The sequence below is a fragment of the Haliotis asinina genome, chromosome 4 (genome assembly GCF_037392515.1).
Source record: "Haliotis asinina isolate JCU_RB_2024 chromosome 4, JCU_Hal_asi_v2, whole genome shotgun sequence".
Classification (NCBI taxonomy): domain Eukaryota; kingdom Metazoa; phylum Mollusca; class Gastropoda; order Lepetellida; family Haliotidae; genus Haliotis; species Haliotis asinina.
In genome coordinates, this window is record NC_090283.1 from 46,141,301 (window position 1) to 46,156,594 (window position 15,294).

A 15,294-nucleotide genomic window follows, 5' to 3' on the forward strand; every position below is an offset into this window, starting at 1 on the left:
AGACCCGGATTTCAAGATAACCCTGCTATTAAAAGAGTAATTCACTTTCGGGATTACCTCTTTGGGGCGGAAACTTTGATGTATGAGTTACACTGATGTGCCAGAAGTTTCTGGAAGTCCAACTACAATTCAGTAAGAATCTTATGACTGACACATCCTTTGTTACAGCAGGGCACAGTGACATTTCCACGCAAGGGTGGTACGTTGTAAATTTAACGTGAAATTGCCCTGCTGCTTCATTGAATATTTTCCTGAGCTAGAGGTTAATTTAGTAAACCAAATGATTTGAGTAGGAATACCCATATTTCACTCTGGCAATAGGATCCCAGGCAGGCTTGACAGCCATAGCAGGAACGGGTATCATTTCTGCCCAGGAAAGCTAAATGTATTGCAGAGTAAAGCAAGTTTATTGCACACCATGACGCGTATATGCACAGGTTTTCAGGCATGGTGGTATATGCTCGATAGGACGGTGTTAGCTCGTAGATAATTCAGCACACTTGCAGATGTGTCCAGTTGGGATGTCTCCGATGCATAATGCTGTACCAGCATACAGATTCTTGATGTTAGAAATGACGATGAAGTGTATAGCAACCAACATTTTAAATATTAATATACTGCCAAATATACACGTTCAATTCATTGAAAAGCTTTACTATAAGTATTCGTATTCGAATGCGGTATCAAAGGAAATACATCACTGAATATTCATGTTGTTCTATGTTTTAGTAAATCGACAGCTCACGATACCAAATTTGTGTACAGCAATGTTTAACCCTGTCGCTATCTTTTACAACCGTTCATTCACAAATGTTCATTCAGAAATGTATAAGCACGAATTTATCTGACATCCTCATGCAAATTACACCACAATGTGTAAGCTGTAAATAAAGCATTATTCCACATTATTGCTTCAACTGAACGGTCAGTTACAATTCAGTAAGGGTCTTCAACGAATATTTGAAAGTTTACGTTTTCACTTGAAGTGCATTGGCTGACACACCGTTTGTTGGTGAAGGGCACAGTGACATTTCTACTTATGGGTGTCGTAAATTCAACGTGAAATTGCCCCGCCAACTATGCCTGCAGCTGCGATGAATATTTCCCAGGCCTCTATGTCAATCTAGGAGCTGATTTAGTAAGCCAAATGATTTGAGCAGGAACACTCATATTTCACTCTGCAATAGGATCCCAGGCAGGTTGGACATCCATAGCTATAAACACGCAGGCAACGGGCACCAGTCTTGTGCAGGGACACTAAATCTATTGCAGAGTAAAGCAACTTTAATGCACAGCAGAGCTCTTTTTCAGGTGTGGTGATAAACGATACGAGTATGTTGGCAAGTAGACATGTTAGACACTTGCAGATTTGTGAAACGATTGCAGTGACCGCTTGTGGTGTCTGCGATGCATAATGCTGTACCTACAATCCGACTATTGATGTTACCATAGAACTGGAGAAAGACTTTCTGCAGTTCTTTGATGGTACGAATGTTGGTGGAAACAAATAACAGATAACATTTTAATAAACTGCTTAATACTCACGCTGCAGTCATCACAGCTGTTTGATATAGGTTTTCATGTGCTCGCATGTACCAAAGGACAAGGAGTCGAAGGTATGGGTTCAATCTTGGAGCATCACACCAAAACAGCTGAGCTGGTGCTGGTGCTGGTGCTGGTGGTAGCTGTGAGACACAGACAGGAAGGCTTGGAGACAATATCAAGCGCATGTGAATCTGTACGATGAAGTTAGTTTTAGATTGTGTTCCAACCTATTTCTCTTGCTTCTTGTGATCGGTCGCTTTATGCCAGTTTAACAGATCTACAACATTAAGATGCCACACACAAAATTAGTATCCCCAATAAGATTGTAACATACCTCAGTCAAACACCTTATACTGACTCAGGTACGAAACCTTGTTACAGTCTTTACGTCGATTCTTCAATGTTTTCAGCATTACCCGCCTGGGGATCGAACCATCGACTTTCCGCTTGCCGACCAAATGGATTATTATATAATTGGATTTATGGTATGGCGTCAGTGAGACATTAAATCATTCTAAAAGGACCTAACAGCAAGGCTAAGTCGTAGCACAATAAAAGCATTTTAAGAAAAGTCAAAACAAAATCAGCAAAGCTCTTCCTTGAGGCACAAAATAGATCTTTCTGGAATATCGTTGCTCTCAGGGAAACCGTCTTTCAATACCCAGTAAATTTTAACGGCCTGCACATGCGTTAAATATTATATGAATGGCTTTCATTAAGCGAACTGATTTTCATTTTAAACTCAGTTTTGTCACACCGGAACGTGACAACGAAACAACACGGAGGAACATGAAAAAACAAGAATCGTGTTATTGCAGAGCCAAATACGTCGTCGCCCTTGAGGTGCCGATACGAATATTGATTAATGGATACTTTTTCAAACGATCAAGGAATCTAGGAACAGGTGCCATCAATTTCAGTCAGCGTTTTCACTGCCTTGTTTCCTCATTTTTCTGTGGAATCGGTATGTGGAATGCTGGAATTTCCAGTCGATAACATCGCCGTAAAATATGGAGTTTGGGCGTTACGGGCAAGGGACAAAATTACAAGAATCCCCCTCGGCACAAATTCTGCTCTGACTGATAAGTTACGTTATACATATGCATTGGAATGTCTGATTGGATTGGAGAATTAAAGCGTGAAAATATGTCCAGGCCGTTCAACGCAAGCTTGTGTTTCATCGATGATCCAACATCGGTGAATGATGTTCAAAGTCAGTTGCCTTTTACTGTTTCGTGCACCTCGACAGAACCTTGAAACCACCTTGTGTAATGAAAATATGGATTTATGTACTAGGGATGGCTTTGAGATTCCATGGCTTTGCCTTTATGTGGAACGATATTTCGTAGACAAACCTTTCTATTACATTTCAGTGCTTTGATGTACATGGAATAGTCCCAATAATCCTTTATCTGAGCTATTTACAATGAACTTTGTTTCAGGCTAGAAAAGATATATGTTACATTGTCATCATATCTGTGAATGGTGAGTGAGTTTAGTTTTACGCCGCGTTTAGCAGTATTCCAGCAATATCACGGCGGGGGACACACATTGTACCCATGTGGGGAATCGAATTCGGGTCTTCGGCGTGACGAGCGAACGCTTTAACCACTAGGCTACCTCACTGTCCCGATCATATATGTGGCGTGCTGTATGTTTATATATTATGGAATATCTTCTGGATGACGTTATACAAATTCCAGGAAAATAGAGTATTATGTTATCTATCGGTTTTTCACTGAGCTGGTTCAATCCTGTAGTGACTACACTGAACAACCAGTGATAAATAATCGTTTTTGTTTGATCTTGGGTTTCATAAACCCTTGCTCAATCTGTTTTGTGACACTGTACTCACTCGGTAAACATAATACAAACGTTCTATGATAGATGCGAGGAGTTCATTTCGAAATTTGAACCAACAATGAGAGCGTCCCAATGTACAATAACAACATTTCAGCGAGGTTAAGGAGTCGGATACCAGAACTCATTCCAGTACCTGGTCGGATGTAGCCAAGACATAGCCAACAATTGTATAAAGGTAGCTCTAGTGTTTCAGCGGCAAAATCTTCTCGAATTACTAAAATGTTCTAATTGGTGTACTGCTTGAGCTCATAGTACACACATGTACAGTGTGTTTATTGCTCCCTCGGAGAAATGTAAAGTCATCGAACCTGTACCACAGCAGTGCCCGGCGGTAATTCCTGCACACCCGAGTTCGAAACTGCCTTAGGAGCCCTTGCTGAACGTAGGAAGCAACTACTGGAGACAAATGGTCAGTTGGTTATTCATCATGTCATATATCCTGCAATGATGCTTTTGATATCAATTACTACATTATCATATCCATATTTGACTATTTATTCTCCGATTTCATTAAGCTGGACTATTCCTGAGACCACCAACAGACTAAATAGCTGGGACGGCCAATAGTCAGAACGAGGTTTTTCAGGAGAAACATACCGAATGGCGAACTATCGCAGTATGAAACGCAATCTCCCTTTAGGCCTTAAAGTTAAAATAAACTACATCCTGAACATTAAGGAAAACATTTCATCACCAAATTCATCAAGCGGCTGACGTGATCGAGAAAACGCACTTCATCCGCCAAAACGTGAGATAAAGAAAAGATAAAGAAACGGACAATTACAGTAAAAGTGCATTTCCTGGAACATCGGTGTATATTGATGTGCATTCAGTTTTTTTGCCTGTGCTACAATACCTTACATGTATGTATTTGTATTCTTCAAAGAGTAAATTAGAATACGAAAGACAAAATCGATAATCCTTATATAATGGTATGTTGTGCAACTTTTTAAGATATTTGACCCTGAAAATGTGTGCTCTTCTTTAAATTGTTTTTGTTATGTGATGTTAAACAGTGTACGTGTTCACGATGGTCAAACTGTAAGTGGAGATCCAAGTCTTATATTCGAATGTTACAAATATATACGTTTAGGAGTGAATGATTTGAGCTTAACACGGCTTTAAACAATATTCCAGTTTTACAAGGGCTTGTCATTTTAATTTGAAACTACCATGGAGGTATTAGGACGATTCCACGCTGCTGATACCCTCGGGCTCACAAATAATAGATTTGGTCCAAGGTCCTGATCACCAAGCGTTCGTATCGCTAACTGTCGTGAGCTTATTGTGGAATATAGCTATATAGCGTTACAAGAGGTCATGACTTTACAAACACTTTGTTGAAAGGGACCCAGAAATCTAAGGTTCCTGCGAACACAAGGGACTGATCCCTGCACTGCTGTTTTGATACGAAACATATAGGTAGTGTGTCGAAGTTATCGGCACTGTTTCAGCCATAACGCGACAAACAGTTCATTCACTGGTAATAGACACGATTATATCACAACGTCTGTCGACCAATCACAATATAATGACTACATCATCACAACTAGCAAGGGAAAATTAATCAGCTGCTATGGAAACCGCAATGTAGTAACTAGTAGAAGAACATCAGCAACTGAAGGAACATCACCAAGTTAGTGACAGGAAACACAGAAGACGTTTCCATTAATTAATTGGTTTAGGTTGAACAGTTCAATTTGATATTCATATATATATATATATATATATATATATATATATATATATATATATATATATATATAGTCTGTGCGTGCGTGCGTGCAATATATATATATATATATATATATATATGTGTGTGTGTGTGTATGTGTGTATATATATACTTATATATACATATATATATATACATACATATATATATATACATACATATATACATATATATATATATATATATATATATATATATATATATATATATATATATATATATATATATATATATATATATATATATATATATATATATATATATATCCGCAAATCAAATATTTCCTTAGGATCCTATGCTATATTCAAACTATTCTGTACATGTACAGAGTAAGTGAATTACACCGCAAGTTCATATCATTGCTGTGCCTGGCATAGGATCCTAAGGAAATATTTGATTTGCGGATATATATATATATACACACACACACACACACACACACACACACACACACACACACACACACACACACACACACACACACACACACACACACACACACACACACACACATATATATATATACATACATACATACATACATACATACATATATATGAATATATAGTCTGTGTGTGCGTGCGTGCGTGCGTGTAATATATATATGTGTGTGTGTGTGTGTGTGTGTGTGTGTGTGTGTGTGTGTGTATATCCGCAAATCAAATATTTCCTTAGGATCCTATGCTATATTCAAACTATTCTGTACATGTACAGAGTAAGTGAATTACACCGCAAGTTCATATCATTGCTGTGCCTGCTGGGAAACCATCACTCAGTTAAGATTATACTCCGGAGAACACCTAATTGCAAGAGCCATATGTCAAGGTGTAACGTGATAAGGCAATTCTCCCTCGGTGCACGCACTCACAGATAGTTTACAAATAGCAACGGCCCATTTGAACCAGCTGACTTGAAAGGTACTGATCGGTACACATGAACGTCGTTTTACCTCTAATATACACTGAGCGATCTGGAACAAAGGGATAATGACATTTTTTTGCCTTGGTCTCAGACAAAGGAACCCTATACTGTGTGAAAATTGACAGTGCTCAAAACCATTATGGCATTGGTAATGTAATATTGATTTAATAAATGGTACGGTGAGAAAGTAATTTATGTAAAAATGATTAACGACTGCCTGAAAATAGCCAAAGATCAAAGAAGACATATTGTTACCACTAGGCATTTTTGGTAACTTGGCAATATTTACTTTATATGGTATTTCTTGCATGGAAATGTATTCCAGTTTAAAATTCGATTCGTTATTGAAGATGGAATGGTATCATACGTTCAAAGACCTGATCTTTATTGAATTCCATCTTTTTCTTTCTTACCATAGTTTCTTTTTGTCCAGCGGCATTTGACGAAACATCATTCCATGAACTTGGAAGAATTGGAAAGATACTGTATGTAGACTATATATACATATGATAGCATTTTTATGTAACGATAAAATGCCCGTGAAGGTCCGGGGCCGCATAGGCCTTCAGCAACCCATGCTTACCATAAAAGGCAACTATACTTGTCGTAAGAGGCGACTAACGGTTGACACATGTTATCGGTTCCCAAATGCGGAGATCGAAACTCTTGTTGTTGATCTCTGGATTGTCTGGTCCACAATCGATTGTTTACCTACCGCCGCCATGTAGCTTAAATATTGCTGAGTGCGGCGTAAAACTCAACTCACTCGCTCACTATAACCCCAAGATACCCTTCACTGGCTGTTATCGAACGCTGATGATTGGTTTTGGGTTTAATCAGATTTAGAAAAGAATGTCCAGAAATATTTCAGCTCCGCCGCGTGAAGAAAAGGAGATGAAATTGGGTTTAACGTAGCGTGCGGCATTTGTGTAGCCTTTTAGCGACGTGTGAACCCGTGAAGTTCAGGGTTAGAATTGATCTTCAGTCACCTATGGCTGTTGTAAGGGACAAATTGCGGAGATCGGTGCGCATGTTGTTGATCACTGGCTTGTCTGATCCAGACTCGATGTATTTACAGACCAACCCATATATGTGGAATATTGCTCAGTGCGGCGTAAAACTAAACTCAATCACTCACTCATGTCATTGCAATGTCTTGTGACACCAATGTTCGCTTGTTTCAGATTTCCTATCTGTCCAACTCCCCACTGTTGTCAAACAAGAAGCTCTACCCGTACTTCTTCCGTCTGTCTGTTCCGGAGGAGTCCATCAACCCAGCCAGAATAGCTTTCATTAAGAAGATGGGATGGAAGAAAATAGCAACAATCCACCAGTCATACAAAATATTTTCATCTGTAAGTACTTGTATGTTTTCCCTCTCGATCATTGGATGTCAGTCTCAGCGGCACATCGCAATATCAATCTCAGCTCCCTGAGGATCATACAACTCTTACAGGCAGTTGGCCCACCAAGTTATTGCAGCTTTCCCATCCTTACTCTGTTCATGTTTACTGCACGTTACTGTACCCGCAACTAGGTGTTTGCACGTATTCTTGTGGCTATCATCTGGTCATATACCAATGGATTCGTAAGATCTAATAAGTGAACTGTGTAGTACACACTAGGGGGTTGTAACAACACTGAAAGACACACAAAGATCACACTAAAGACTTTACACCCTGTACAAGGGTTCGATTCTGACACCTCAAATTCGCTGCTTCACTAGCTGGCGCCGTAGACAGATTGCCCTACTCGCTTCAGTGCCATTTGACAAGACCCCTAAAGGTTTAGGTTACAAAAGGTTTTCAGCAACCCCTGATTATCTTGAGATGTCATCGTATCCAATAAATCGCTTCAATAAATCCCAAATAAACCCAAACCCAAACCCAAACCCAAACCTCTTGAGAAAGCCCTGAAACAAGATCGCAGCGGCTTATGGACCAATAATACACCACGCTTTGGAGAATAGCCTCGTGTATTACAATAACCTCGTTATCCAAGTACAAACACTCGTATGCATCCAACTTTTCACAAACCATGCCAGATGGCCCAGCAGTTTCAGACAATGGGTAATCGCCTACCTGAAAAAGAGCCAACATTTTTATGATCTAGCAACTGTATTACTCTACGTCATGTGATGATGTTTACCCATGCTCCATGAAAGAAAGCGAAACGTTTGACTTTGATAATAGATAATTACGTTGATTAGAGCTGATTGATTGTTTTCCTTCGAGATAAAAGTTCCCGTTATATGACTGACATGGTACTCACTATACTGTTCTTCGTATTGCTATACATACTGAAACTGTATCTCGCACATGGCAAAAAAAACATTCATTTTCTGAACAAACTTTCCTTTTATGTGTGAAATTTGTAGCGCTGGCTTTTCAATTTGGAGAAGTAATGACGCAAGTGCGTATATCCCGTTATCCGGCGGTCACGATGATTCACTGCAAATAGAAATATGACGCATCAGAAAATTCTCTTGTCCCAAAATGTTCCATTTGGTGCAAATTTTAAAGAAGTTCAAGAAACGTGTATAAATACATAATGGAAATGCATCAACGCCAGAGAATATTACCGTGCTAAAATTGTTGGTGTAAACTTTAGAGAAGTCATGAACCTAGTATGAATACATCACTGAAATATCTCAACGATAGAGAATATTATTTTACTAAAAATGTTGATGTAAATTATAAAGATGTCGTGAAACTTGTATTGCTATCGAGCAAAAGAAACTACACAGGTAGTGTTTCTTTCAATAAGATAAACATAACAAAACCTTTTGATGAAAATGTATGTTGAAGCACACTCCAATACACGAGTTTTATCAGCAAAATGACATTGCAACAATAAACGGCCACTTAGTGACCACTGCAGAAGGTCCCGTGGAAGGTCAAGGCCATTCCACGCAGCGGTACGCAGGCCCATATACCAGCAGCACGAACTGTCTTGTCACTGTGAATCGGCTTAGGTGATGACCCAATGATGTGTCGCCTGACGACGTCACCGTCCACATCCGGTTGCATAGGTGAATAACACGCACATAGCGATCCTCTCGGGGTGTTGGGGCGCAGGGACGGCCAACTGTGGGTCGATCATATGTCTGGCCTGTCATACTGAAACGGTTAAACAGCCGAAACATCGTGCAACCGAATGTCCTTGCAAAATGGATATTGAAAGTACCCATTTGTGACGTTCCGTTGGACCTTCAATTTCGCCGATGTCAGTCTTGGCATTTTCAATGGCTTTTTTTAGTAACTAGAACGCGAATTTAGGATTTCAGCAACAATTACACCTGTGTAATTTATTTTGCATCACTGACATTTGAATACAGTGAAGCAAGACATTGGACAAATCTCCAAGCACCCAAAGTCCCTGAACACCTGCGTTTGTTATCATCTTGTGAGGCATGTTGTCCCGAGCGAGACATGACAAATATAGAACGTCAGTGCCTAAGAATGTCCATTCCTAACTAGAAACAATTTCTGAAACAGATCCTATTTTCTGTAGAGGGAAACGTAGGTGTGAAAGCTTTTCTGGCGGAGGTGAGCAAGTTTAGTTTCATTCCTCCCACAGCAATATTACACATATATGGCGGCGGTCTGTAAATAATCTGCACCAGACAGTACAGTGATCATCGATCTCCACAATTGGTATACGGTGGCATGTGTCAACCAGTTCATGCCTGTTCATGCCTGTTAATGGCCTCTTAGGAAAACCATGTGTTACTGAAGATCAATTCTTACCCGAATCTTCAAGGGTCCGTACTGAATGGAAAGTGAAAAGTGAAAAGCATTGATGACGCCGGAATGTTTCAATACTGACAAGTGATGACTGTCTTTGTTTCATCGAAGAGCAATATGCAGGTGCTTGCAATTGCATCATCGGGCTCGTTGTGTTCATGTACTACTTAACCACTTTTGGGAAAGATATCACCTGCAAGCTTAAGGTACAACGACCCAGTATTGGCGTCCTTTACTTCCTGGTACTATTGCATCTTATGTGTTCCAATAACGACTCTTGGGTATTCGTAAAGTAGCTCACTGGGCGAATTGGATTGTATGCTACTTTGGATTTGAACCCATGCGTTCAACTTGATGGCCTTTACATTTCCACTACTCTATTAAGACAGCTGAAGTATTGATGATGGCAAAGGTGAATCTTGTAACCATTTACTTGAATATGTAAGTACGATACATGCTAGTATGTGCATCAATTATAACTGGTTAGTTAAATGGGGCTTGTGTATTTTAACATCTTTATTCAGCGCGAGGTTTTGGTACAGAATCAGAGTCGGATACAGCTTTTTGAGAAATGGTGGGAAGGGTGTACATTTCATTCTCACAGGACTTTCAATGGCAATTTAATAGGCACCCCTCACCTCCGCGGGTACATAAGTCCCAAAATATTCTACGTAAATTTAGTACGGCCAAACTTATAATCTTAGTATATTTGTTGTTTTTAATAATGGCTAATGCAGGTAGTCCATGCAAGTAGCGAAAGTACTGTAAGTCCCCATGGACCCTAGTATGGTGATCTACCTTCAGCTGTTGGCGGTCTATTGCCCTTGATTTATGTCGTATTGTCCTATTTGATTACAATGTATTAGCTTGCAATGCTAGTTTTATGTTCATGTCTGTGATAGCCTACTAGTAGTGTTTTTACTGTCCTCCGATGGCAGGTTTTTACGTTTTCACTTTATTGCTTTTAATATTGGTATAAATTAAATTGTTCTAGTCACGATATGGCTGCACTATTGCCGATGTGACGATGAATGTTAAGTCACTCACTCACTCACTTCCCCCCCCCCCACCCCGCACCTCGATGCTCATGATGACAATCCCCTTTTCCTTACATCGACGCTCATGATGATAATCACCGGATTGCGTGGTGCACACCTGGTTATTTAAGCATTGTCGTCACGTAGCTTAGATGTTTCTATGTCGGCAAAGGTCACCACTGACCTTTGTCAAGCATATATTCAATAACAATAACACTCTCGTAGAAAAGTGTGTATGAGCTGACCTATCCTCGGGCACAAGTTTAATAAAACTACTTGAATCTGTTCATCGTGCTCAAAGAAAATAGAATTACTAAGGATGCAATCGTTATAAGTGACCTTTATCTTTTCATGGCAAAAAAGATACATCAGATTACCAACAAAAATGAAATCCTTTTTCGTTCTCCTGTTCCGCTGGATTCAACTTTATAAATTGCTTTGACAAAAACGTCATGAGAAGATAGCCAACGGGCGCTATCAAAAGTCAAGAGTCGGACTTGTCTCCGAACTTTTTAATCTGAAAATGGGAAACTATCAATCTTGATTTAAATGCCCCAGACCAATTGGTGAATTTTTTTCTCTATATATGATACCATTGGAAGCATGAATGTTATCTTACCATTATCACTCAAAAGCCCTTCTGGAACCCACGGTCACTGTAATGTCTCATGCACGTCTCTTAAAAACACTTTAATGCAGATGTTGCTTCACTAATGCCACGCTGTGCTTGCTTCTGGCTCGGGTTGCCTTTACATCCGAAAGGATTTATTCGAAATTACCTTCATTTCCCTGTGTTAATACTGGTGCATCTACACCTGACCAAATTGACTGGCCGATATCTCTAGGGAACAATTGGTACACTCGTGTGTAATTTTGAAGATTCCATTGTGGCAATGATGAGAACTGATGAGCAAGACATCCAGTTTCGGCTTTTGTGTATGAGACGTTTCTACTTCTCAAGTTCTCAAAGAAATATTAATTTGATGTATCCTGCGGCTCTGCAGTTACCTCTCTTGCAATGTCTCCACGTAAAGAGATCAAGTTGCCTTCTGTTAAACACACAGACGCAATAAATGTTTAATGCGCCACAACTAACCGTGACTGTACTTATCTTGTTTTTCTCTTAACAGTTTACACCTACAAGAACGGGGTTGTTTTTTTATGTTTAAGTGTTCAAATTTATGAATTCTCAACCGAAGTGGTAGATAGCGTTTGAAACGTATCTTCAGTGCGGGTGATGTTGGGTGAGTGGAGCTTTTACCTGCAGTCGGTGACGAAGAACATGTATTTATTTCTTGTTTAACGCCGCACTCAGTAATATTCACTGCAGTCTGCAAATATTCGAGCCTGGACCAGAATCACTGGACCAGTGATCGATGTTATGAGCCTCGGGATACGATGACACGTGTTAGGGATCCTGGCCACCCGATCCTGTCCTCTTACGACGGACATGGGTTGTTGAAGATCAATTCTGATCCGGATCTATACGTAACAAGGTGTCTTTAGGGTTATTGAGATTTATAAAGAATTAGTGGTGAGGAGATTTGCATGAGGACCGGTAGGCCGGGAATGTATTAACTGTACACTGTTTGTACCTACCATGGGCTTTTGAAGTGACCAATTCGCTCATTATTCACAAACGGGAACAATTAGTTTAATACCCAAATCATGTGTTGTTACGCACAGTACTACTCTGCAAAAGTTGATTGATTACTGGTTGTTCCGCGTTGCATCAACTTATGTCACACTAAAACAACAACTCCGGAATATAGTCCGGACAGGTTGGCCCTTGAGGCAGCTCAGTTGGTGACTGGAAATTACAACACTCTCAGAAAATTTAGTTGAGTGTATATCGTATATCGCCACGTTCAGCAATATTCATGAGCATGTCACGAAGTATTTTAGTTAGCCATGGTGACAGTTGCAGGTGGTTGTCGTTCACTGTGTTTACATGCCTTACTCACCCCTTGAGTAAATCAAGCGCTGATGCTGTTGATCACTTGATTATCTAGTCCAGTATTTCCAGATCTCCACCAAAGAGGTGTAACATTGCTGAGTGTGGCATTAAACAAGAAACCAACAAACCAACCGTGCTTATGGGTAAAATCAAGGAACTATTACAGGTTACATATCAGAATGTGTTCCTTATCCGAATAATGATTAGGAAATACAAATACAGCGGGAACTATCAAAACCGGCATCTGTCCAATCCGGCATGTTGTCAACACTGGCGAATAATCTCAGTCCCGTTTGTGGCTTGTACATTTATCATCACCTCTACAATCCGGCACATTGCCACAACCGGATTATTCCTTCAGTCCCAATGAGTGCCGGTTTAGACAGCTTCCACTGTAAACATCCATGTTTTCGATGAACTATTGTCGTTTAAACCCAAGTTCACTTTATTGTAATTGGTTAGGTCCCGATTAAGACGACACCCTAAGATCAGTAGCAGCTCGTTCGCGTTCGATGAAGTGTAATGATATTGCTACAAACGTCAATGAGTTTAGTTTTTGGCCGCACTCAACAATGTTCCATATATGACGCCGGTCAATAAATACTCAAGTCGGTACCATAAAGTTATCCAGAGCACATCGATCCATGCAACTGGGATACTATAACATGTGCCAACCAAGTCATTGAGCCTGACACCCGATCCCGTTAGTCACCTCTTATGACAAGCACGGGGTACTTAAGATCTTCACGGGTAAATTAGCGAGACGTCAGATTCGCTATATAAGTCACGGGGCGACAGATGAAACGAATGGTCAGCTGAACTCGCAACCACGATAATCGAGTACATGCTGCAAGGTGTCTATTACGTTAACCGCCCTTCCTGCAAATGCAGATGAAGAGATAGCTGCATTAATGAATAAATATTAATATTTCAGTTTGACAACAAAAAGAGCAATGATTCAGAAACGTATTCAAAACACTAATGGAACCCGATATATTGATGGCGTGTATATTTTGCTGTTGCAGCTTGTCGATGATCTGGCGGTACGGATGGACAAGGAGAACATACACATGCTTACTATGGAAGTGTTCAACGAGGATCCGGCAAGAAAAATAGAAAACCTCAAGGTACGCTTTATATTCAGTCCGTGAAACGGAACAGCTTTGACTTTTATCGTAACCGCTCAATCAGTAATGTAGTTCGCCAACAAGTGTTTATTCTCGGTTTACATGACATGAATATACTGCTTATTCACCATATTCAGTGTATGACTAAACAGCATCGATGAGACGAGAAATCTTAATTCACTCAATCACTTACTCATTAGAGTAACTCGATACCATTTTACGAACATCAAAGCGGTATCCTGCAACTGGCTTCCTCTTGGTGCAAAGGTGAAGGTCGCGAAGTTGTTGTTTTTTCGTCTTTTTCCCCAAGTCTATGGGTGATGTACTTTCAGTTCTGTGATCTATAGCCCGTACTCTCCTTTGATGACAGGTTTTTATAATATATACAAATTTCATTTAAATATCAAATATGTTATAGTCACAATATAGCTGAAATATTGCCGATGTGACGTTAAGTATTAACTCACTCTAAAACCTGTGATTACACAAGTAGCTTTTGTTTAGGATGCCTCAAAGATATAGGCGGTGCTCAATATTTATCATCCAAAACTGTGCTACAGAAGATACCGCTTTGACAGTAGATTTTGTACAATGCCCCGACAATGCTGTGACGTCATGAAGTTGATGACGTCACAATGCTATGACATCGCTGCACTGCAACTCGAATAGCAGTACTGTATTCAGACATGTACATCTTTCGTTCAAAACTAATGAATAATGATTTTGGATGATAAGTAGATATCAAATATATCAACACTCGTTGATAAAGGTAAAAGTGTTACTTTATCAACTTGTGTTGATATATTTGATATCAGTCGACACTTGGATGAGATTCTTTATATATTCGTCGTCATTGATGAAGAGTCAAGCTATTGGTAATACTATTCCTTTCCATGTGTTTTTGTTCGGAATATATACAACTGAATGTTTTACACACTCTCTTAACAGTATGGAAACACACATCGGCCGTGGATTTGTCATCACTGTGGTCCTTAACGTCATTTACAATCTGTTACAAATGGCTTATTTGCTTATTCAATGTGTCCATATTGAAATCCACCTGCCACTTCATGGCTATGATTGGCAAGTGTAAGTTGGTCTATGGAGTAAGGGATAATATACACCATTGATACTTTACCACTGCCCTTCATTGGCCCGTCACCTGTTTCATATCGTCACCTGTTTCATATCGTCACCTATTTCATATCGCAGCGTATTTTCACACTTGCTGAAAGGGGTTAAACTTTGGGGCGTTTCGGAATCTGGTCCAACACAGATGCAACTGTGGGCACTCTGATTTGGAGGGTGGGTTGGTCATGTTTTGGACAAGAATACCTCTCACGGGACATACTCCTCTCCACGG

At 39.8% G+C, this 15,294-nt stretch overlaps 1 protein-coding gene across 1 annotated transcript in view; it reads left to right on the top strand.

Annotated features, from left to right (window-relative positions):
* LOC137282519 (gamma-aminobutyric acid type B receptor subunit 1-like) overlaps window positions 1-15,294 on the top strand; it is a 102,492-nt gene that overhangs the window by 36,680 nt on the left and 50,518 nt on the right. Inside the window, exons 3-4 of the mRNA XM_067814277.1 lie at window positions 7,249-7,419; window positions 13,830-13,931. Of these exons, the coding sequence (XP_067670378.1) occupies window positions 7,249-7,419; window positions 13,830-13,931 (273 nt within the window). The remainder of the gene's footprint in view (window positions 1-7,248; window positions 7,420-13,829; window positions 13,932-15,294) is intronic.